This window comes from Carcharhinus amblyrhynchos, chromosome 28 (assembly GCF_965287045.1).
Source record: "Carcharhinus amblyrhynchos chromosome 28, sCarAmb.v2.hapA, whole genome shotgun sequence".
NCBI lineage: Eukaryota > Metazoa > Chordata > Chondrichthyes > Carcharhiniformes > Carcharhinidae > Carcharhinus > Carcharhinus amblyrhynchos.
The window spans coordinates 17,011,859-17,034,381 of record NC_137351.1 but is presented as its reverse complement, the minus strand read 5'-3'; the positions used below and the strand labels follow the sequence as shown (position 1 = coordinate 17,034,381).

At 46.3% G+C, this 22,523-nt stretch overlaps 1 protein-coding gene across 2 annotated transcripts; it reads left to right on the top strand.

The window, feature by feature from the left end:
- The first annotated feature begins 1,129 nt into the window (after window positions 1-1,129).
- Window positions 1,130-16,292, top strand: bloc1s6 (biogenesis of lysosomal organelles complex-1, subunit 6, pallidin). 2 transcript variants are annotated; one of them, XM_080214214.1, is made up of 6 exons: window positions 1,130-1,308; window positions 2,687-2,772; window positions 8,203-8,347; window positions 9,579-9,666; window positions 12,250-12,336; window positions 15,336-16,292. In XM_080214214.1, the coding sequence occupies exons 2-6, from the start codon at window positions 2,718-2,720 to the stop codon at window positions 15,453-15,455; spliced, it is 495 nt and encodes a 164-aa protein (XP_080070340.1). In that variant the 5' UTR covers window positions 1,130-1,308; window positions 2,687-2,717; the 3' UTR covers window positions 15,456-16,292. The 2 variants fall into 2 exon arrangements, with proteins under 2 accessions (XP_080070340.1, XP_080070339.1); XM_080214213.1 differs by having other exon boundaries at window positions 2,684-2,772.
- The last annotated feature ends 6,231 nt before the right edge of the window (window positions 16,293-22,523 follow it).

Below are 22,523 nucleotides of genomic sequence, written 5' to 3'. Positions count from 1 at the left end.
TCCGGGTTTGGGGGGTTCAGACCCTGGGTTTTGGGGGTTCAGACTCCGGGTTTTGGGGGTTCAGACTCCGGGTTTTGGGGGTTCAGACTCCAGGTTTTGGGGGGTTCAGACCCCGGGTTTTGGGGGTTCAGACTCCGGGTTTGGGGGGTTCAGACTCCGGGTTTTGGGGAGGTTCAGACTCCGGGTTTGGGGGTTCAGACTCTGGGTTTGGGGGGGGTTCAGACCCCTGGTTTTGGGGGTTCAGACTCCGGGGTTTGGGGGGTTCAGACTCCGGGTTTTGGGGGGTTCAGACCCCGGGTTTTGGGGGGTTCAGACTCTGGGTTTGGGGGGGTTCAGACTCCGGGTCTTGGGGGTTCAGACTCCGGGTCTTGGGGGTTCAGACTCCGGGTTTTGGGGGTTCAGACTCCGGGTTTTGGGGGTTCAGACTCCGGGTTTGGGGGGGTTCAGCCCCCGGGTTTGGGGGGGTTCAGACTCCGGGTTTGGGGGGTTCAGACTCCGGGTTTTGGGGGGTTCAGACTCCGGGTTTTGGGGGGGTTCAGACTCCGGGTTTGGGGGTTCAGACTCCGGGTTTTGGGGGGTTCAGACTCCGGTTTTGGGGGGTTCAGACCCCGGGTTTTGGGGGTTCAGACTCCGGGTTTTGGGGGTTCAGACTCCGGGTTTTGGGGGTTCAGACTCCGGGTTTTGGGGGGTTCAGACCCCGGGTTTTGGGGGTTCAGACCCCGGGTTTGGGGGGTTCAGACTCCGGGTTTTGGGGAGGTTCAGACTCCGGGTTTGGGGGGTTCAGACTCCGGGTTTTGGGGGGGTTCAGACTCCGGGTTTGGGGGGGTTCAGACTCCGGGTTTGGGGGGGTTCAGACTCCGGGTTTTGGGGGGTTCAGACTCCGGGTTTGGGGGGGGTTCAGACTCCGGGTTTGGGGGGGGTTCAGACTCCGGGTTTGGGGGGGGTTCAGCCCCCGGGTTTGGGGGGTTCAGACTCCGGGTTTGGGGGGGTTCAGACCCCGGGTTTGGGGGGGGTTCAGCCCCCGGGTTTGGGGGGTTCAGACTCTGGGTTTGGGGGGGTTCAGCCCCCGGGTTTGGGGGGGTTCAGCCCCCCCCCCCGGGGTTTTGGAGTTCAGCCGCCGATGTTTTTGGGGGTTGATCCCCGGTTTGAGGCCTCGGGCTGAGGTTGAGGCGGCGCCGCGCTCGGGCCGCGGGATTCGGGCCTCAGGGCTCAGGCTGTGCGGGGAGGCCGGGCTCTCAGCTCCGGGGCGGGTTTGTCGTTGCGGCCGAATCGTGGAGCCGGGAGCGGGAGGAGGACAGGGGCGGCGCGGTAGGTACCCGGGCCGGGCTGGGAGACACCGGGGCTTCGCTAGGCCGCAGCCTCGGCCTTTCCCGGGGCCGGGGTCGGGCTCTCCCTCCTGGGGAACCATCAGCAGCCTCCCTCCCTTCACATAGCGCCTTGGACTCAGCATTGAGTAGCTGAAGAAGCGCTGGAGGCTGAAGGAAGCAGTCCACAAACATCTCACTGAATGGAGAGTTTGTGCAGACAGAGAGAAAGAAAGATTATTCCGGGGATTCGGCTCCGGCTGCAACCCTGGCATCAGCAGAGAAAAATCCCAGAGAAAGGGTCCTGTGTCCAGGGTCCAAGCCAGTGTCTGGGCGCCAAGCCGGTGTCCGAGCCGGTGGCCAGGAGCCTGAGCCAGTGTCCGGGCTCCGAGCCGGTATCCAGGATTCGAGCCAGTGTCCGGGCTCCGAGCCGGTATCCAGGATTCGAGCCAGTGTCCGGGCTCCGAGCCGGTATCCAGGATTCGAGCCAGTGTCCGGGCTCCGAGCCGGTATCCAGGATTCGAGCCAGTGTCCGGGCTCCGAGCCGGTATCCAGGATTCGAGCCAGTGTCCGGGCTCCAAGCCGGTATCCAGGATTCGAGCCAGTGTCCGGGCTCCGAGCCGGTGCCCAGGAGCCTGAGCCAGTGTCTGGGCTCTGGGCTCGTGTCTGGGCTCCGAGCCGGCGTCTGGGATCTGAGCTGGTGTTTGGGCTCCGAGCCGTTGTCTGGGGCTCGAGCCGATGCCCAGGATCCGAGTCAGTGTCTGGGCTCTGAGCCGGTGTCCAGGAGCCTGAGCTGGTGTCTGGGCTCCAAGCCGGTGTCTGGGCTCCGAGCCGGTGTCTGGGGTCTGAGCCGGTATTCGGGGGTCTGAGCCAGTATCTGGGGTTCGAGCCAGGTGTCTGGAGGCAGAGCCAGTATCTGGGATCCGAACCAGTGTCTGGGCTCCGAGCCAGTATCCAGGGGCCAAGCCGCTGGGGGTCTGGACTCTCCGGGATTGGCGGGTGGAGGAGGGTCTGGAGCTGGGAGAAGGTCTGAGCCAGGAAAGGACAGCGGGTTTTGGATAATCTTAAGTCTCCTGGAGGCGGAATGTGAGAGGAATGTGGCAGGTGGTGTCTTGGGATCGCCGCGTTTCCCCAGAAACAACAGCAAGGATGAGGGTTTCAGCAGCCGATGAGCTATGATGGGGGTGATGCTAGGGGTGTAGAAGATGGTGGAAAAATGTGGTTAGAAGCTCATCTGGGGGAAAACGTGATACTGAGGCTGTGAATTGTCTGGTTTAGTCTCAGACTGTTGCTAGGGAGTGGAAGAGGTCATTGGGACAAGTGGAATAGCTGCTGTACACTGTTTCTGTTTACTGACTCTTTCTGTATTACTGGTTTAGCAGAAAACTGCTAAAGTTTAAGGCCCAAGAAGCTATGGAGCCCGAGGAAAGCATTCCACAAACATATCCTCAAGACAGCCAATCAGCAGGTAAAGTTAACAATTTGGGCATTGATACACCAAACAAAATGTTATGAATGTCCTCATCAGTTTCAAGCTATAAGCTCTCACTATGTTTAGCTAGGCCAATTGGAAAGGGTTGATGTGCCCTCTCAGAGAGAATGGGGAAATCAGACTGAGTCTCCCTGGGCAACTGATGTCTACTTCCCCGGGTGAACAGCTGAGGGTGTTCTCCAGCATTCAAAGCAACAAGGAAAAATTCCTACTGAACTGGAACCCAATGAATCCAGTGTCTTGCTTGCTTACTTGGCGTGTAGCCTGAATTGAGGCTAAAGTTTCACAGTAACTTCGTTGCAGTGTTAATGTAAGCCTTACTTGTGACTAATAAACAAACTTTGTTACATGAACTGATTCACCAGCTGAAATCAGCACTAGATTTGCTGTGTAGCTGACACTTCAATCATTGTTGTAAGATTGTATAATTTTTATTGCAACTTCACTGTTTGTGAATATGATGGGGATACCTGTGCAATGTAAGGTGTTTCATTGTAAATTATAATGACATTAATAGTTGGTATCTGTTTCATGAAGGGAGATATTGAGGCATTTGAGACAAATGATTTCTGATTTAATGGTTAGATTTGCAATGTGTTTAATAGTGAACCATACAAGTTCAATTAAAGTTGTAAGTGGGTTGTACAGATGTGGATTATCTGAGCTATCAGACTCAGATCACATAATAGGTTAAATTACAGCTACTGCAAATTGGCATTGCCTCGCAGTATCTGTCTACTCCTTTCATTCCCCTTCTGGTATAATAGAATCAAAGAATCACTACAGTACAGAAGAAGGCCATTCAGTCCATTGAGCCTGCACCAACAACAATCTCATTCAGGCCCTATCCCTGTAACCACATGTGTTTATCCTGCTAATCCTCCTGACACTAGGGACAATATAGCATGGCCAATCAACCTAACTCGCACAGCTTTCAGACTGAGAGAGGAAAACTGGAGAACCCGGAGGAAACCAGAGCCAACTAAAGGTAGGCATGCAGGTGCAGCAGGTGGTAAAGATGGCATGTTGGCCTTCATTCGAGAGGTTTCGCGTATAGGAGCAGGGATGTGTTGTTGCAATTATACAGGGCCTTAATGAGGCTATATCTAGAGTATTGTGTCTAGTTTTAGCCTCCTTTTCTGAGGAAGGATGTTCTTGCTCTCAAGGGAATGCAGCGAAGGTTTACCAGGCTGTTCCGGGGATGGCAGGACTGATGTATGAGGAGAGATTGACTAGGTTAGGATTGTTTTCACTGGATGGGACTTATAAAAATCCAACAGGACTAGATAGGGTAGATGCAGGAAGGATGTTCCCGATGGTGGGAGAGTCTAGAACCAGGGGTCGCAATCTGAAGATTCAGGGTAGTCCATTTAGGACGGAGGTGAGGAGACATTTCTTCACTCGAAGAGTGGTGAGCCTGTGGAATTCATTACCACAGAAAGTAGTTGATGCCAAAGTATTGAATGTATTCAAGAGGCGGCTGGATATAGTACTTGAGGCAAATGGGATCAGTGATTATGGGGAGAAAACAGGATTAGGTTATTGAGTTGGATCATCAGCCATGATCATGATGAAAGGCAGAGCAGGCTCTAAGGGCCAAATGGCCTCCTCCTGCTCCTATCTTCTATGTTTCTTTGTTTCTATAATAGAATCATGGAATCTGTACAGTACAGAGGAAGGCCATTCAGCCCATGGAACCTGCACTGAAAACAATCCCAACCAGGTCCTATCCCTGTAACTCACATATTTACACTGCTAATCCCCCTGAAACTAGGGGCAATTTAACGTGGCCAATCAACCTAACTCACACATCTTTCTGTGGGAGTAAAACTGGAGCATCTGGGGGATTGGATTTGACTAGATTTGATTTATTATTATCACATATATTGGCATACAATGAAAAGTATTGTTTCTTGCACACTTTACAGAGCATACCATTCATAGAGAAGGAAACAGGAGAGTGCAGAATGTAGTGTTGCAGTCATAGCTAGGGGGCAGAGAACAAAATCAACTTAATGCAAGGTAGGTCCATTCAAAAGTCTGACTACAGCAGGGAAGAAGCTGTTCTTGAGTCGGTTGGTACATGACCTCAGCTTTTGTATCTTTTTTCCCAAAGGAAGAAGGTGGAAGAGAGAATGTCCGGGGTGCATGGGGTCCTTAATTATGCTGGCTGCTTTGCCAAGGCAGCGGGAAGTGTAGACAGAGTCAATGGTTTGTGTGATGGATTGGGCTACATTCACATCCTTTTGTAGTTCCTTGCAGTCTTGGGCAGAGCAGAAGCCATACCAAGCTATGATACAACCAGAAAGAATGTTTTCTATGGTGCATCTGTAAAAGTTGGTGAGAGTCGTAGCTGACATGCCAAATTTCCTTAATTTTTTTTGAAAGTAGAGGCATTGGTGGGCTTTCTTAACTATAGTATTGGCATGGGGGGACCAGGACAGGTTGTTGGTGATCTGGACACCTAAAAATTTGAAGCTTGAAACCCACACAGACATAGGGAGAAAGTGCAAACTCCACACAGATGGTTACCCTAGCTGGGAATCAAACCCGGGTCCCTGGCACTGTGAGGCAGCCTGCTAACCCACTGTGCCACCTTGCCATCCATGCTGTATCAAGTAACAGACACAAATTTGTGGCATATTCTGTAGTGCAATATTCATGGAAGGGATAAATGTGTGCTTGTGTCTCCCTCCCTCACCACTGTCCCCATCCCAGTCTCTGTCTGTCTCCGTCTCCTCCCCTCTTAGTCTCATCTTCTCTCTCCCTCTTCCCCCTTCTTCATTGACATCAATAGTGGGAAAATTGATAGAGGCCATAATACCGGATAAGTATACACAGAGAGAAATAAGTTAGTACTCGACAATCAACATGGCTTTGTCAAGGATAGATCACCTGTGATCAATTTAATGGATTCTTCGATGAGGTGACACAGGCAGTGGATGAGGGGAGTGCAGTGGGTGTTGTATATTTGGACTTTCAGTAAGTATTTGATACAGTGCCACATGGCAGGTTGGTGAGCAAATGAGAAATGTTTGGGATTGATGGGTCCTTGGCAGCATGGATTAAAAGTTGGCCCAGAGATAGGAAACAGAGGGGAGGTATAGAGGGGCATTTCTCAGACTGGAGACGGGTTGAAAGTGGTGTTCTGGAAGGATTAGTGTTGAAACTCTTTCTTTTTCTGGTTTATATAAATGACTTAAAGGTGGGGGTTGAGAGCAACATTTCTAAATTTGCAGATGGGGAGAACTGGGGAGAATAGTCAACTGTGAGAATGATGCTGAGCGACTTCAGGAGGGACATTGACAAGTTGGCCAAACGGGCAGATGCCTGACAGATGGAATTTCAGTGCAGCAAAATGTGAGGTAATGCATTTTGGCAGAAGAAACCTGAGGAGACTATCTATGCTCAGTTGGACAACTTCTAGGAGAGTACAGGAGCAGAGGGACCTCAGGCCATCATTCCCTGGAGGTGGCCAGGCAAATTGAAACAATTGTTAAGAAAGTTCATAGGTTCCTTGTGTTTATAAATAGAGGCAAAGGGGATAAAAGCGAGGAAATAGTACTACACCTTTACAAATCATTGGTCAGACCACATTTGGAGTACTGTTCAGTTCTGGGCACCTTATTTGAGGAAGGTTGTAAAAGCCCTGGAGAGAGTGAAAAGGGGATTTACTAAAATGATACCAGGAATGAAGAATTTTAGATACATGGAAAGTTTAGAGAAATTGGGCTTATTCTCCTTGGAGCAGAGAAGATGAAGAGGCGACCTCACTGAAGTGTTGAAAATTATGAACAATTTTGACAGGAGAATGAAGGATATTCTGTTTCCACCAGTTGGGGTGTCAGTGACAAGGGTCACAATTTCAAGATGGTCAGCAAGAGAGCTAGAAGTGAGATGAGGAGAAACTTCTTTACTCAGAAAGTTGTGGGATTTGGAATGCACTGCCTGGGAGAGAGGTGGAGGCTGATTCATCAGTGGTTTCAAAATAGAGCTGGATAAAGTGACGAGTAGAGAGGACTGTGGAGAAAGAGCTGGACAATGGGACTGGCTGGGTCACTTTTTTGGGAGCCAGTGCAGACACGATAGGCCGAATGGCATCTTCTATTCTGTAAAATTCTATATTCTCTGTCCCTTTTTCTTTATCTCTTTATGTATATGTTTCTCACTCATTAAAGGAATTTACTATGTCTGAGGGATGATCCAGTAAAATTGTATGAAGCTTTGTTGATAGAATGTTCCGGTACACAATAACCAGTGTGCCTGAATGATTGGACAGTGTACGCATGTCCTAGTCTTCCCAGAGAGGAGAAAAATTCAATCTATTTATCTTTTTGTGCAAATCCAAACATTAACAGGTGGTCACAGAGAGGCACATTGAGTAGCTCCAGCCAATTAAATCCAACCTATTGGACAGTGGTTGGTGAAATAAACTCCACACAGATCATTTGATTGACATGTTAAAAAGTCATCATGGTTTCCTGCTCCTAATGATCAAACCTTCAAATTTGCAATTTATAAAGTGTCCATTGACAGGAAAACTGTACAACTGGCAGCAAAGACAACTAAAAACTTCAGTAAAGAAAGTTTAAAGTTTATTTATTAGTCACAAGTAGGCTTACATTAACACTGCAATGAAGTTACTGTGAAAATCCCCTAGTCACCACACTCTACACCTGTTCGGGTAACACAGGGAGAATTTAGCACAGCCAATGCACCTAACCAGCATGTCTTTGGACTGTGGGAGGAAACCAGAGCACCCACGGAAACCCATGCAGACACAGGGAGAACGTGCAGACTCTGCACAGACAGTGACCCAAGCCAGTAATTGAACCCGGGTCCCTGGTGCTGTGAGACAGCAGAGCTAAAAAGACATAATAGACAAGCACCATTATTGCAACTAAAACAGAAAATCCTAGACAAACTCAGCAGGTCTGGCAGCATCCAGAGAGAGAAACAAGCTAATGTCTCAAGCCCGAAAGACTCTTTTTCAGAACATCATTAGTTGGAGTTCAAATCTAAGCCAGTTTATCAAAATGATTGAATCAAAAAATTTCGTTTTCAATTTCCTGAGTGAAAGACTTTGGAGTCAGCCTTTAATCAATTGTAAGGGGGTGGGGGTGTTAGTCTCGTTGAGGATATATTGGGTCAGAGTAGAGAGAGTTTTGCTTTGCACTTGGCAAGTGCTTTGCTTTATTTAGTAATGTTTGGTACTGATGCAACATAATAAAAATGTAAAGATAAATTAACTTAGAAATTGAAAAATAGAAACAAATTCTAAATCCTAAACAAGAAAGGACATGAGTTTACAGAGTTGCCTGGTGCATGAATTGATCATTGTGATATTCAAATTCTGGATGATGGCCTTGTAACTTTAATGAAGTCCCATTTTCCTTGTTGATTCAGATTCTAGTGAAGCCAGAATGGATTTGGAGAACTCTGATGAATTAATCCTTGTGAATCAGGCAACTGTGGAGAAACTGACAGATGGACTGATCTCTCACTACCTCCCTGACCTACAGCAATCAAAAACTGCCCTCCAGGAACTGACGTATGTTTCTAAAGCTTTACCTTTGATAATTGATTCATAATTGACTTTTTCATTATCTGTTGAGCAAGTATCACTCTGTGAGATCAGCTGGTGTTGTGAGAAAATGTTAAACTGAGGTGCATGATTGGTTTAGTTATGTTGTAAATAAGATGTATTCCCGGGAGCTCCCAATTCCAGTTTCTTGTTACCAATGATCAGATTTCATTTGTTTGTATTTAGATGAGCAAGATATTATACTGAGACAAATTGATTTGAATCAATGATGGACGATGATAATCTAGGTGTTTTCCTGCAAGATCTTCATTCGACTGGTAATGATGGATCAGCAAGGTTTGTCAGAAGTATGGAAGACACTGAGACTTGCTGCCTCTAATGGCCTGACAGTTCCAGTTCACTACACCAATGTTCCACAATAATCCAAACCATCTCCAGAACAAATCTCTCCAGGGGTACATACAGGGTTAAACTGTTCCCTCCCAGCCTCGTGGAACCTCTGTCGAGATGTTCTCTTCAGAAGGAACTTCTTCTATGAATCTGATCTCCATCGTCCTAGTTGTTGTTTCCACATTCTCTTTGTTAGTACAGCTAAGAATCCTGTAACTGCAGCAGTGAGCAAGCAAGGGCACTGTGGTAACTATTATACAAACAGAGAGAGGTTAGCTGAACAGGTTAGGAGTTGTAACATAATGGAGACAGGTCCAAGAATAAGACAGTGAGGAGATTAGTAGGCAAATGTGGAATTGAAGGAGTGTCAAAGGGGATGGGACATGTGGGGAGAGAAGGGTGGTAGGAAGGAAGTGTCAGGAGGAGGCACTGTGCCGGTGTTGGTGGGGGGAGTGGAGGCTGGCAGCGTCAGTCATGGGTAGTTTTGAGGGGTAGGGGATGTCAATGGGGTGATGTCAGGGAGATGGTGTAGGATCAGGGGATGGGATAGTATTGGAGAGAGGCAATAGTGTCGAAGGCAGGGGTTTTCAAGAGGTGGGAGCAGCAGATGTTGAGGAGAGGGGGCTTGTTGATGGGATATTATGTGTTAGAGATGCTCTGATATCCCAAATAATTCTCCTGATTGCTGTAGCAGAATGTTACCATACCCACTCTAATCCTTCCCAGTTTATTAAAAAAAGTACTGAACACAGAAGTTAGTTGTGGAATCATCTGAGTGTAAAATTGAACTGACAAAAGGGATAGACTTTGTTACTTTTTAAAAATGTTTGTGTTTCAATTATTTTAGACAGAATCAAGTGGTCCTATTAGATACCCTGGAGCAAGAGATTGCCAAGTTCCGGGAGTGTAACCTAGTGCTGGATATCAATGTGCTTGTAAGTACCATTTTGTACAGAGTGTTTAGGGTGAATGTAGCTTACGGATTGCTTCAGAATCATACAGCATTCGGCCACTCTGCCCTTTTTGCCTGTGCTGCCTCTTTGAAAGACCAAGCTGGCTGCAAGTTGTCTTGCCTGCACATCTGCCAGTGTTCTGCACTATCACAGAATTCAAAGGCTTGTTAATGTTGCCAGTGGGTGCAAATGTCTTGGACAGGGGAATAAACCAGCTCTGTTCTTGTCTCATTTATAGGGGAGGGGTTGGTCTGATATAATATTTTATGAGCTGTGAAATGGAAACTTTAAAGCTTTTGGATATAATTCAACTCTATTATTTTAATTGATACAAAAGAACTTCAACATTATACATATATATTCTATCTTCCATGCAGTTTTATCTATTGTTAAGGCTGCCATCTGTTGCCCATCAGAAGGTGGTGATCTGCCTTCTTGAACTACTGCAGTTTGTGGTGTAGTTATACCCACAGTGCTGTGAGAGAAGTGAGTTCCAGGATTTTGACCCAACAACCATGAAGGAACAGCCGATGTATTTCCAAGTCAGGATGGGGAACCTCCAAGCTGTCATGTTCTCATGTAACTACTGCCCTTGCTGTTCTAGGGGTAGAGGTCATGGGTTTGGATGGTGCTGTTGAAGGAGCCTTGTTGAGTTCCTGCAATGCAGTAGATGGTACACACAGCTCTCACTGTGTGCCGGTAGTGAAGGGAGTGGAGAGGATGACAGTCACGTGGAACTGCTTTGTTCTGGATGATGTTGGGCTTCTTCATAGAACCCCATAGAATCTCTTCACAGAAGAGATCGAGGGGTACATTTTCATAGCTCCTTGAAAGTGGAGTCACAGGTGGAAAGAGTAGTGAAGAAGGCATTCGGCACGATTGGTTTCATCGGTCAGAACATTGAATACAGAGGCTGGGACGTCTTGTTGAAGTTGTACAAGATATTGCTAAGGCCACTGTGTGCAATTCTGGTCACCCTATTATAGGAAGGATATTATTAAACTTGAAAGAGTACATAAAAGATTTACTAGAATGCTACTGGAACTTGATGGATTGAGTTATAAAGAGTGGCTGAATAGACTGGGACTTTTTTCTCTGGAGTGTAGGAGGCTGAGGGGTAACCTTATATAAAATAATGAGGGGCATAGACAAGGTAGATAGCCAATATCTTTTCCCAAAGGTAGGGAAGTCTAAAACTAGAGGGCATAGGTTTAAGGTGAGAGGGGAAGATACAAAAGTTCTAGAGGAGCAATTTTTTCACACAGAGGGTGGTGAGTTTCTGGAACAAGCTGCCAGAGGTAGTAGTAGAGGCAGGTACAATTTTATCTTTTAAAAAGCATTTAGATAGTTACATGGGTATGATGGGTATAGAGGGATATGGGCCAAATGCAGGCAATTGGGATTAGCATAGGGGTTTTAAAAAAAAGGGCAGCATGAACAAGTTGGGCCGAAGGGCCTGTTTCCATGCTGTAAACCTCTATGACCTCTACAGAATCCCTACAGTGCAGAAGAGGGCCATTTGACCCATTGAGCCTGCATCAACAACTATCCTACCTAGGCCTTATCCCTGAAACACATATTCACCCTACTAATCCCGATGGTACTAAGGGGCAATTTAGCATGGCCAACCCATCTAACCCGCATATCTTTAGACTGTGGAAGGAAACCGGAGCACCTGGAGGAAAGCCATGCACACACATGGAGAACGTGCAGACTCTGCACAGACAGCGACCCAAGCCGGGAATTGAACCCAGGTCCCTGGCACTGTGAGGCAGCAGAGCTAACCACTGTGCCACCATGCCGCCCAAAGTGTTGATGGATCTAAACTTATCCAGACAAGTGGAGATTATTCCATCACATTCCTGACTTGTGCCTTATACTTGGTGGACAGACATTGGGAAGACAAGAGGTGAGTTACTTGCTGCAGGATTCCCAACCTCTGAACTGTTCTTGCAGCTACAGCATTTATATAGATTACCCAGTTCAGTTCTGGGCTGTGGTAACCCCAAAGGATGTTGATGGTGGCAGTCTGATCTTCCAGCCAGAGGTCAGAAATTCAAATCCCACCAAGGCAAAATATGAAACCAAATTCAGTCAATCAGATAATTAATCTGATATTTCCAAATCCAACCACTCATGAAGGATTTGAATGAATAGGAAGGACAGACTCTGCTTAAAATTCTGCTAGAAAATTCATTAATGCCTCAATTATTTTTGGAAGATTTTGTTTTTTTTAATCACTGACTGTACAGATTATTTATGATATATAATTCAATCTGATGATGTGGTTCCTTATTCTGGCTCACCAGTGTTTGTCCATTTGTATTTTAACGTAGTTCTTTAAAGAAACGGGAGAGATTGGGTTGCCACTGTCAGTGTTTTATTGTGAGATTCTGCTGCATCTTGACACATTGTTTCCTTCTTTCTGTGATTTGAATCTGGAATGGGAATAAACTGTCATGGGCCTTATTCAATCTTCCATTATATTAGTTAATATATTTCAGATGGAAACATTTCTAAGTACGATTAATTTAATGGTGAGTTTTGTTCATTCTTTCCCTTTAGTTCACAGAAGCAAAATGTTATCACAACAAACTAATTAACATTCGAAAGGAAATGATTACACTGCATGAGAAGACAACTAAGCTAAAGGTGAGTGACAACAGGGAGACACTTCCCACCACTCCACTCTGCCTTGCCCCCAGCAGGAATGGTCATGGAGCCTCTCCTGCGGAGTATTATTGTGTTGTTTCCAATCCATTGATTAACTCTTTGTTTGTGGAACTGGATTTAGGAATGGTTCCATGTGGAGTGAACTGCAAATGTTGTTCGGAGGTTCCCGAATCTTCCAATTGTCTCCTAGTTTGTTGCATTCCTTTCCAGTTGATGTCAGCTTCTTTGTGGAGACTTTCCATTGGCTTTCTCTCACATAGTCTCAGCCAACTTGTATCCTTATTTGACAAATCACAATGTTGATTAGATCATTTAGCAACAGGACTAAAATGCACCATTTGTGTGGAAAATCCAACGCAGTACTGAGGGAGTGCCACACTGTCAGAGGGTCAGTGAGAACATAAGAACTAGAAACAGGAGTAGGCCAATTGGCCCCTCGAGCTTGTTCCACCATTCAATAAGATTATGGCTGATCTTTTTGTGGACTCAGCTTCACTTACCTGCTTGCTCACCGTAACCCTTAATTCCTTTACTGTTCAAAAATCTATCTACCTTTGTCTTAAAAGCATTCAATGAGGTAGCCTCAACTGCTTCACTGGGCAGGGAATTCCACAGATCCACAATCCTTTATGTGAAGAAGTTCCTCCTCAACTTAGTCCTAAATCTGTTTCCCCTTATTTTGAGGCTATGCCCCCTATTTCTAGTTTCACCCGTCAGTGGAAACAACCTCCCTTCTAACTTATCTATTCCCTTCATAATCTTTTATGTTTCTATAAGATCTCCCCTCATTCTTCTAAATTCCAATGAATATAGAACCAGTCTACTCAGTCCCTCCTCTTAAGTCAACCCTCTCATCTTAGTGAATCTCCTCTCCATCCCCCTTCAGTGCCAGTATATCCTTTCTCAAGTAAGGAGACCAAAACTGTACAGAGTACTCCAGGTGTGGCCTCACCAGCACCTTATACAGCTGCAACATAACCTGTTTTTAAACTCCATCCCTCTAGCAATCAAGGACAAAATTCCATTTGCCTTCTTAATTATCTGCTATACCTACAAATCAGGTGTGCAAACCAGCATGCTGCAATTTTTTAAAATAATAGTCCCATTTTACTGTTATTCCTACCAAAATGGATGACCTCACTCAGCACTGAACCTCGCAGCACTCCCTCAGCACCAACCCTCTGACAGTGCAGTGCTCCCTCAGTACTGCAAATTGGCATAAGGATGCGCAAATTAGGGAAGTAGACACATGGCTAAAGGAGTGGTATGAGAAAGTGGGGTTCCACTTCATGGGACATTGGTATCAGCATTGAAACAGGAGGGATCTGTACCATTGGGATGGTCTTCACCTGAACTGATCTGGGATAGTGTTTTAGTGAAAAGGATAAATAGTGTGGTCACAAGGATTTTAAATGAGCAAGTTGGTGGGGGGTGGGGGGTGGGGGGGGGGGGGGGGGGAGGGCGTGGTGAAGAGAGAAGGGTAAAGCTACAGGAAGTATAATGGTTAATGGGAAGCAAAGCAGCAGTTTAGCATGTAGGGAGGAGGTTTCAACTACAGAATTACAAAAGAAGTTAAAAAGGAGAATAACCCAGGAGATGTTTTAATGGAAGTATTAGGATTCAAAAAGGTACAAAAACTAGCATTAGGGCACTTTACCCATGTGCCTGCAGTGTTAAAAACAAGGTAAATGAGTGAACGGCACAACTCATCATGAATGAGCGTGATTTAGTGGCCATTATAGAGACATGGTTGCAGGGTGGTCATGACTGGGAGTTAAGTATCCAGGGATATCAGACCATTTGGAAGGACAAACAGGAAAAAAAGGGAGGTGATGTAACTCTGATATTTAAGGATGACATCAGGGCGGTGGTGAGAGATGGTATAGGTTCTATGGAGAAAAAAAGATTGAATCTATTTGAAGGGAAATTAGAAATAGTTAAGGAGAAAAGTCACTGATAGGCATAGTCTAATAATGACATCATGGTGAGGTGAGAAATAAACAAAGAAATAACTGATGCATATAAAAATGGTACAGCAATTATCATGGGGGATTTTAATCTACATGTCAATTGATCAAATCAGGTCGGTCAAGGCAGCCTTGAGGAAGAGTTCATACAATGTATTGTTGCACCGTATGTACTGGAACCGACAAGGGAGCAAGCTGTCCCAGATCTGGTTCTGTCTAATGGGACAGGAATAATTAATGATTCCAGAAGAAGCAATCACAGTATGGTTGAATTGAAAATATAGATGGAGCATGAGAAGGTCAGAGAGTCAGTGCTGACAGAGCACCGCACTGTCAGAGAGTCATACTGAGGGAGTGCTGCACTGTCAGAGGGTTGATGCTGAGGGAACACCGCGCTGTCAGTAATGCCAGTTTTCACACGAAATCAGTTGATTGATATAGTGGTTCTTCTGACAGCCTGATCAAAATGACAGCTTGTCAACGAAGGTCATCTACTGTCCCTTCCAGACTATTGCACAGTACTTATCCAGCAATGTGCTGATCACACAACTATGAAACAGATGACCAAGAAATCAACATGACCAATTCCCCATCCACCCTCAACAATTGGAATAGCTTCCCATTAGCACATATTTGCTGTATCTTGTATTCCCTGATAAGAGACGTAATATCTATTCTGTTCTGGAACATCTCCACTCAGTTTGAAGTCTGTTCCAACTTTTCTGATTGTTTTATCTACTCAGTAATTTCTCGTTCTCCTGAAGGGTCCAACTTCATTGATTTGGAAGTTTTGGCCCCTTTCTCTGGCTTCGGTTCGGCCCTTGTTCTGTCCTGAATCTTTCACTTATGACACTGGTTTGCAGGAAACCTTTGGAAAGTATCTAGCTGAGTGTTTGTCCCTCCTCTTGTAGCAATCTTAACTCAAGTCTCATCTTCTGTGTGGAATGGCCTTTGTCCTTCCAGTGACTAATTGTGAAATCTTTAAAACAATTTCGACTTCATATTTTGCAGAGACGAGCTTTAAAGCTACAGCAGCAGAGACGGAAGGATGAGTTAGAGCGAGAACAGCGGAGGGAGAAAGAGCTGGAGAGGGAAAGACAACTCATTGCCAAGCCGGCAAAACTCTCCTAGGCCAGTTGCTTTGTGATTCCTTCAAATGGCTTGGTACAGGAAATTATGGCAACTAATCTTTTCTTTGTTTCTATATTGTGATTAATTCAAAATAGAGAGATTGTATAAAATTGACTTACAGTTTGTGTGAAGTGGAGGTTACGGTAAGGTTTTCGTTGGAGTTGCCAAGTGAGTTTAATACAGTAACATTCTGAGTTGCCATGGAATTCAGGTTAATTTGCAGCACCAATGATATCCTTTCACATGATGCCAGTGAAGCATTCCTCCAGGCTATGTATTTCCTTAAATAATGCAACTTCTAAAATGATCATTGACAGAGGACTGGCTGGAATTCTATACTCATCGCAGTTTGAATTAGGAGCTTGCTCTTTGCAGTTATCTCAACTCATTACCAGGTGAAACCAATGGAAAGTGGGGCAAATTTGCTGTTTGTACATTGACTGTAAGCTGTAGTTCTGTAACTGACCCTGTACATATCACCACAGACTCCCAGCACATTGCCATGGCCTTCTAGAAAATGTAATGTAGCCTGTAACCACTTAAATAGAAAATTAAATTTGGGAATGTGTTCAAACGTTTCACTTTGCAGGTTTTGTGCTTTGTTAATATCAGTTCTGCTTTTGGAGTTTTGTTGGTGTTTCACAGAACAGTCAGATCCTGCTGCTAAACGCTTGTCAATGTAAGATTCAGTGAAATGCTATGTCTCGTTTTTTTGATAATGGAGACTGCGCTGTTGCCATTATTAGTAACTAATTGGATAAATTGTTTCAAACCAAGCTATATACTCTAATCATTGTTGCAACTTCCTGCAAACTAATAAAATAGCCACTTCTCACACTGTGTTTGGCTTTTAATAATTACCTCAGATATCTGACACATAAACAGGCCATTCGGCCCAATCAGTCCATGCTAGTATTTATGCTCACTTGAGCCTCCCTCCATCTTTTCTCACATAACCTATCAACGTAACCCTCAGATCTCCTCTCTGTCGTATCTGTCCACACATCTAAACTGTTCACTTCAACCACTCCCTGTGGTTCTGAGTTCCACATCCTCATCATTCTTGGGTAATTAAGTTTCTTTCGAATTCACTGTTGGGATTTAGAATAGAATCACAGAATACCTACAGTGCAGAAGGAGGCCATTTAGCCCATCAAGTCTGTACCAACCACAATCCCACCCAGGCCCTACCCCCCTATCCCTACACATTTACCGGCTAATCCCTCTAACCTACGCATCTCAGGACACTAATGGTCTATTTTATCATGGCCAATGCACCCTAACCAGCACGTCTTTCGGACTGTGGGAGGAAACCGGAGCACCTGGAGGAAACCCACGCAGACACGGGGAGAACATGCAGACCCCACGCAGACATGGGGAGAACATACAGACCCCACGCAGACACGGGGAGAACATGCAGACCCCACGCAGACACGGGGAGAACATGCAGACTCCACGCTGACAGTGACCCAAGCTGGGAATCAAATGGGGTCCCTGGTGCTGTGAGGCAGCAGTGCTAACCCACTGTACCACCATGCCGCCCCAAACCTACCCCCCTCACTCCCACTCCCTCTCCCTCTCCCCCCTCTCTCCCTCCGCCCCTTTTCCCTCTACACTTTCTCCCTGCCCCCTCTCCCCCCACTCATTCCCTCTCTCCTCACTCATTCACTCTCCCCCCTCACTCCCTACCCCTCACTCATTCACTCTCCCCCCTCACTCCCTACCCCTCACTCATTCCACCTTCTCCCTCTCCCTCCCTCTCCGTTCCCCTCTCCCTCCACTCCCTTCCCCCCTCCCCCTCCGCCCCCTTCCCCCTCCCCCTCCGCGCCCCACTCTACCCTCACTCTGCCCCTCCCTCCCCCCTCCCTCTGCCCCTCCCTCCCCCCTCTGCCCCCCCTCCCTCCCTCTGCCCCTCCCCCTGCACCCCTCCCCCTCCACCCCTCCTTCCCTCACTCACTCTGCCCCACCCTCACTCAGCCCCTCCCCCAACTCTCCCTCAGCCCCTCCCCCTCCCTCCCTCAACTCTCCCTCAGCCCCTCCCCCTCCCCCCCTCACTCTCCCCCTCCCCCCCTCACTCTCCCCCTCCCCCCCTCACTCTCCCTCTCCCCCCTCACTCTCCCTCTCCTCTCTGAGACTTTCTTGTATGAATGGCTGCTTAATTTGCTCTTCCCCACAAAAGGAAATGTTCTCTCCATATCCACTGTGTCAAATTCTTTCAGAATTTTAAAGTCCTCTAAGTCATCCCAAAGTGTCTTTTTTTCCAGAAGAAAAGGGAACCAGCCTGTCGATTGTTTCCTGATAAATATGACCCACACATTTCTGACATCCTACTTGGATATTACTTTCTCCGCATTCTCACCAATCCAAAGGTATCCTTTGCACAATGCGACAACCAGAACTGGACATGTAAGGGTGGATTTCCCCAGGTTCCCCATTTCCTTTGAACAACATGAGGTTGTGCTGCTGTGTGCAAGGGTGGGCCTCAAATATCATCCTCTGTGTTTTCTGTGGGTCAAGGTAAATCATAATAAAAGATTATTTTTAAATTTATGGGCGTAATTTTCCCAGAGTTTAGCAAAGGCCAATGGTGGGTAGGAAAAGTGATGTTGCAGCTGCTGAGATTCTCTGCCATATAGCGCAGGATATAGAAAGAGAACCTCAAGGGGTGGGTTCCAGAATGCAGCACAACCTCTGCTTCACCTGCCCCCTCAGCAACTTAGTATGGTAAAGATCGGGTACTATTTTTAAAGGCTGTCCCAGTGCAAAGAAGTGTACCTGGAAAATCCCAACCTACTTTTCAAGTTTCGTTTTATGTTAGCGCAATATAACTCTGGAAAAATATTTTGAGTAATGCCCAATTGATAAACAGGGTATGTTTGACCTGCAACTGACAACCATTGGGGTTTGATAGTTGAATAAGAGGAAAGTCTTGATCTTGTCTGTAATTCAGCCTCTTGTAGACTGTACCACTCATTGTCAATCTCCCTGGTGAGCAGAGGCAGTGACGTTAGATATGTTAAGATCTGCTATATTGTGCCTGAGTTAAATAGTAACAGAAGCAGGAGGAGGCCATTCAGCTCTTTAAGCCTGTTCCAGCAATCATTTTGATCATGGCTGATCACGAATTCATTATCTTGATTTTCCCCCAATCCCCCTATAGCTCTTGGGGGTAAAGGGATCGAGGGATATCTAATTTTTTGAAATCAGACAATGCTTTGACTTCAATTACTTTCTGTGGGAGTGAATTCCACACATTCATCACCCTCTAGATGAAAAAAATTCTCCTCCCCTCAGTTCTTAAAAGTTTACCCCTTATCCTCAAACTACACCCCTAGTTCTGGACTCCCCCATCATCAGCAACATTCCTTCTGAATCTACACTGTCTAACCCTGTCAGAATTGTATAAGTTTCTATGAAATCCATTCTCATTCTTTTAAACTCTAGTGAATATCTTCTAACAGACTTAGTCTCTCCTCATATGAGAGACCTGCCATCCCAGGAGTCAGTCTGGTAAACCTTTGCTGCACTCCCTCTATAGCGAAGATGTCCTTCTTCTGATAAGGACACCTAAACTGCACACAATACTCCAGATGTGGCCTCACCAACACCCTATACAATAGCAGCAAAACATGCTTATCCCTACACTCAAATCAACTTGCTATGAAGGCCAACATACCATTTGCCTTCTTCACTGCCTGCTGTACCTGCATGCTTACTTTCAGTGACTGATGCACGAGGACTCCAAGGTCTTGCTAAGTATCCACCTCCTTCAATTTACACCCATTCAAGTAATAATCAGACTTCCTATTATTGCTACCAAATTGGATAACCTCACATTTATATACATTATACTACATCTGCCATTCATATGCCCACACACTCAGCCTGTCCAAATCACACTGAAGCATCTCTGGATCCTCCTCACAGCCATAGATGGCATAGTTTCTGGGCTAATGGTGATGGTGCCAGCAACTGGGGTGTAAGAACTTGACCATCCCTCAACTAGACCTCCCAGCAGACTGAAAACAGTGATTGAGGGCAAATACCTTTTCCTAACCTGCTCCCTATGATTTAAAAGAAGTTCTGATCTGACAAAGCCTTGGTGGAAAGGATTAGAGCACTCTTCAAGGTACAAACTGTGAAGCCTGTCCACTTCACTTTCCAAAGAATGCTTAGATCACCTTCCTTGCCAGGAGGTGAATGCTGAGAGAGTGCTTGTGACTGATCAATAGCATTGGGTTGATGGGTGTGTGTGACTGGCCAATCTGATTCATGTTTACTATTTCCTCATGCTCAGCCTTCACAACCTTACAACCTGAAATTTTATCCTGTGCACAGCCACCCTTCAGCAGCTCAGACAAACAAGGTGCTAATAATTGAGGTGGGAGGCATTTAGCCCACAACTGGAGAGCCACTTCCACAATTAGATATCACAAATTTAATTGGCCAATGGTTGACTTTTCCCAGAATCAAAGAACCCAATGCAGAAACCCCGTCCCTGTGAGCTGCTGGCCAATCAGAAGCTCAGAGCTGTTGTTGGCGGGCAACAGCAACAGGAGTGACCACTGTTGCTAGCAATACAGCCAGGGGGAATGGAGGAGGGTCACCAAGGGTGAGTGAGGGCAGGACGGAGGTCAACACACAGCTGGGGGGGAATGGAGAAGGGACACCAAGGCTGAGTGAGGACAGGATGGAGGTCAACACGCATCTTCCTTACCCAATGCTGGAAGAATCAATGACAGCTTCATGATCTCTGCCTCACCTGAGATTCGTGAACTCAGCACAAAGTGGGATTAAAAAAAAGTCTCTGTTGTATAATAAGTTAATAAAATAGATATGCTAATAAGTGATGAAGACAATGTTGTATCAGTGACATCAGCAATCATGGGATAAGCTCTGAGTTGGTGGAACACATTGTATTCAGAAGAGACTTAACTGCTTGTATCATATATCTAGAGTTAATAAATCTGTTTAAAGCAAATACCACAAACATCAGTCTGTCTAGGAGAGATAGGTCACTCATCCCAGAACTTGATGGTTTGAGTTAAGGAGAGATTGGATAGACTGGGACTTTTTTCCCCTGAAACATAGGAGGCTTGGGATGATCTTATAGCGGTCTATAAAATAATGAGGGGCATAGATCAGCTAGATAGTCAACAACCTTTCCCAAAGGTAGGGGAATCTAAAACTAGAGGGCATAGGTTTAAGGTGAGAGGGGAGAGATCACCAACAACCTGTCCTGGTCCCCCCATGCTGACAATATAGTTAAGAAAGCCCACCAATGCCTCTACTTTCTCAGGAGACTAAGGAAATTTGGCATGTCAGTTATGCCAAGCAAGGTGGTAGAGACGGACACGCTGGGATCGTTTTAACACTTATCTGGATAGCCACATGAACAGACTGGGAATGGAGGGATACAAACGAATAGTCTAGTTGGAAGCATGAGCGGCGCAGGCTTGGAGGGCCAAAGGGCCTGTTTCCTGTGCTGTATTGTTTTTTGTTCTTTATGACTCCCACCAACTTTTACAATGCACCATAGAAAATATTCTTTCTGATTGTATCACAGCTTGATATGGCTCCTGCTCTGCCCAAGATCGCAAGAAACTACAAAAAGTTGTGAACGTAGCCCAATTCATCACGCAAACCAGCCTCCCACCCATTGACTCTGTCTACACTCCCCATTGCCTCGGCAAAGCAGCATAATTAAGGACCCCACGCACCCAGACATTCACTCTTCCACCTTCTTCCAACAGGAAAAAGATACAAAAGTCTGAGGTCACGTACCAACTGACTCAAGAACAGCTTCTTCCCTGCTGATGTCAGACTTTTGAATGGATTTACCTTGCATTAAGTTGATCTTTCTCTACAGCCTCGCTATGACAGTAACATTACATTCTGCACTCTCTCGTGTCCTTGTCTATGAATGATATGTTTTGTCTGTACAGCACGCAAGAAACAAGTTAATACATGTGACAATAATAAATCAAATCAAAATTTCTACACTCTGCACCTTTGTTCTGCCATTCACACATTCCAGTTTCTTAATGAATGATCTCCATTGTAATCACTGTTCGCGCTCTCTTTGACTTTTTATTTATGCCATTCCCATCAATTACAGCAACCCCTTCTCCCCCCGCCCCCCCGCCCCGTCACAGTAATATAAATCTTGTTCGATTTTCCTGGTCATCAGCTCTGACAAAGGGTCATCCTGACTTGAAACATAGAAACTAGAAGCAGGAGGCCATTCAGCCCTTCAAGCCTGCCCTACCATTCATTTTGATCATGGCTGATCATCGAATTCAATATCCTGATCCTCACTTCCATCTCATATCCCTCGATCCCTTTAGCCCCAAGAGCTATATCTAATTTCTTTTTGAAATCCGATAATGTTTTGGCCTCAACTACATTCTGTGGTTGTGAATTCCACACATTCACCATCCTCTGGGTGAAGAAATTTCTCCTCACCTCAGTTCTGAAAGATTTACCCCTTATCCTCAAGCATTGCCACCATTCTCTCTGCACAGCTGCTGGGATTGAGTGTTCATCTGGTTGGAATCAGAAGATTATTCATTGGGAGCAGCGACTGAGGAGCTGGGGCTTCAGAGAGGGGAATGGGTCAGACACTGAGTGTGGTGAGGGAGGAAGAGAGGAGTGAGACAGGAGGGTGGGGCGAGGGCGAGGGTGGAATGAGGGGGGGTGAGGAACGGGGGGGCGGGGCGAGAGGGGGCGGGGCGAGAGGGGGGACGGGGGGCGGGGCGAGAGGGGGGAGAGAGGGGACGGGGGCGGGGCGAGAGGGGGGAGAGAGGGGACGGGGGGGAGAGAGGGGACGGGGGGTGGGGGACGGCGGACGGGGGGGGAGAGGGATGGGGGGAGGAGGGGGAGGGGGAGAGGGAGAGGGACGGGGGGGAGCGGGGGGGAGAGGGACGGGGGGAGGGGGAATTTCTCCCGGTTGAGATTCAATACCTTTCCTTTTAGTTTCGGATCTGGTTCCCGAATTAAAAACTCAAATCGGGAACCAACCCCAAGCCCGAATACCGCGACAACAAACTCGCCCCCTCCCCCTAAAGC

Bases quoted from the DNA above. Each gene is read 5' to 3' on its own strand.
- bloc1s6 (XM_080214214.1), top strand. From the start codon at position 2,718: ATGGAGCCCGAGGAAAGCATTCCACAAACATATCCTCAAGACAGCCAA. The intron at 9,667-12,249 runs GTAAGTACCATT...CTTTCCCTTTAG, and splicing joins TGCTGGATATCAATGTGCTT to TTCACAGAAGCAAAATGTTA. The intron at 12,337-15,335 runs GTGAGTGACAAC...CATATTTTGCAG, and splicing joins AGAAGACAACTAAGCTAAAG to AGACGAGCTTTAAAGCTACA.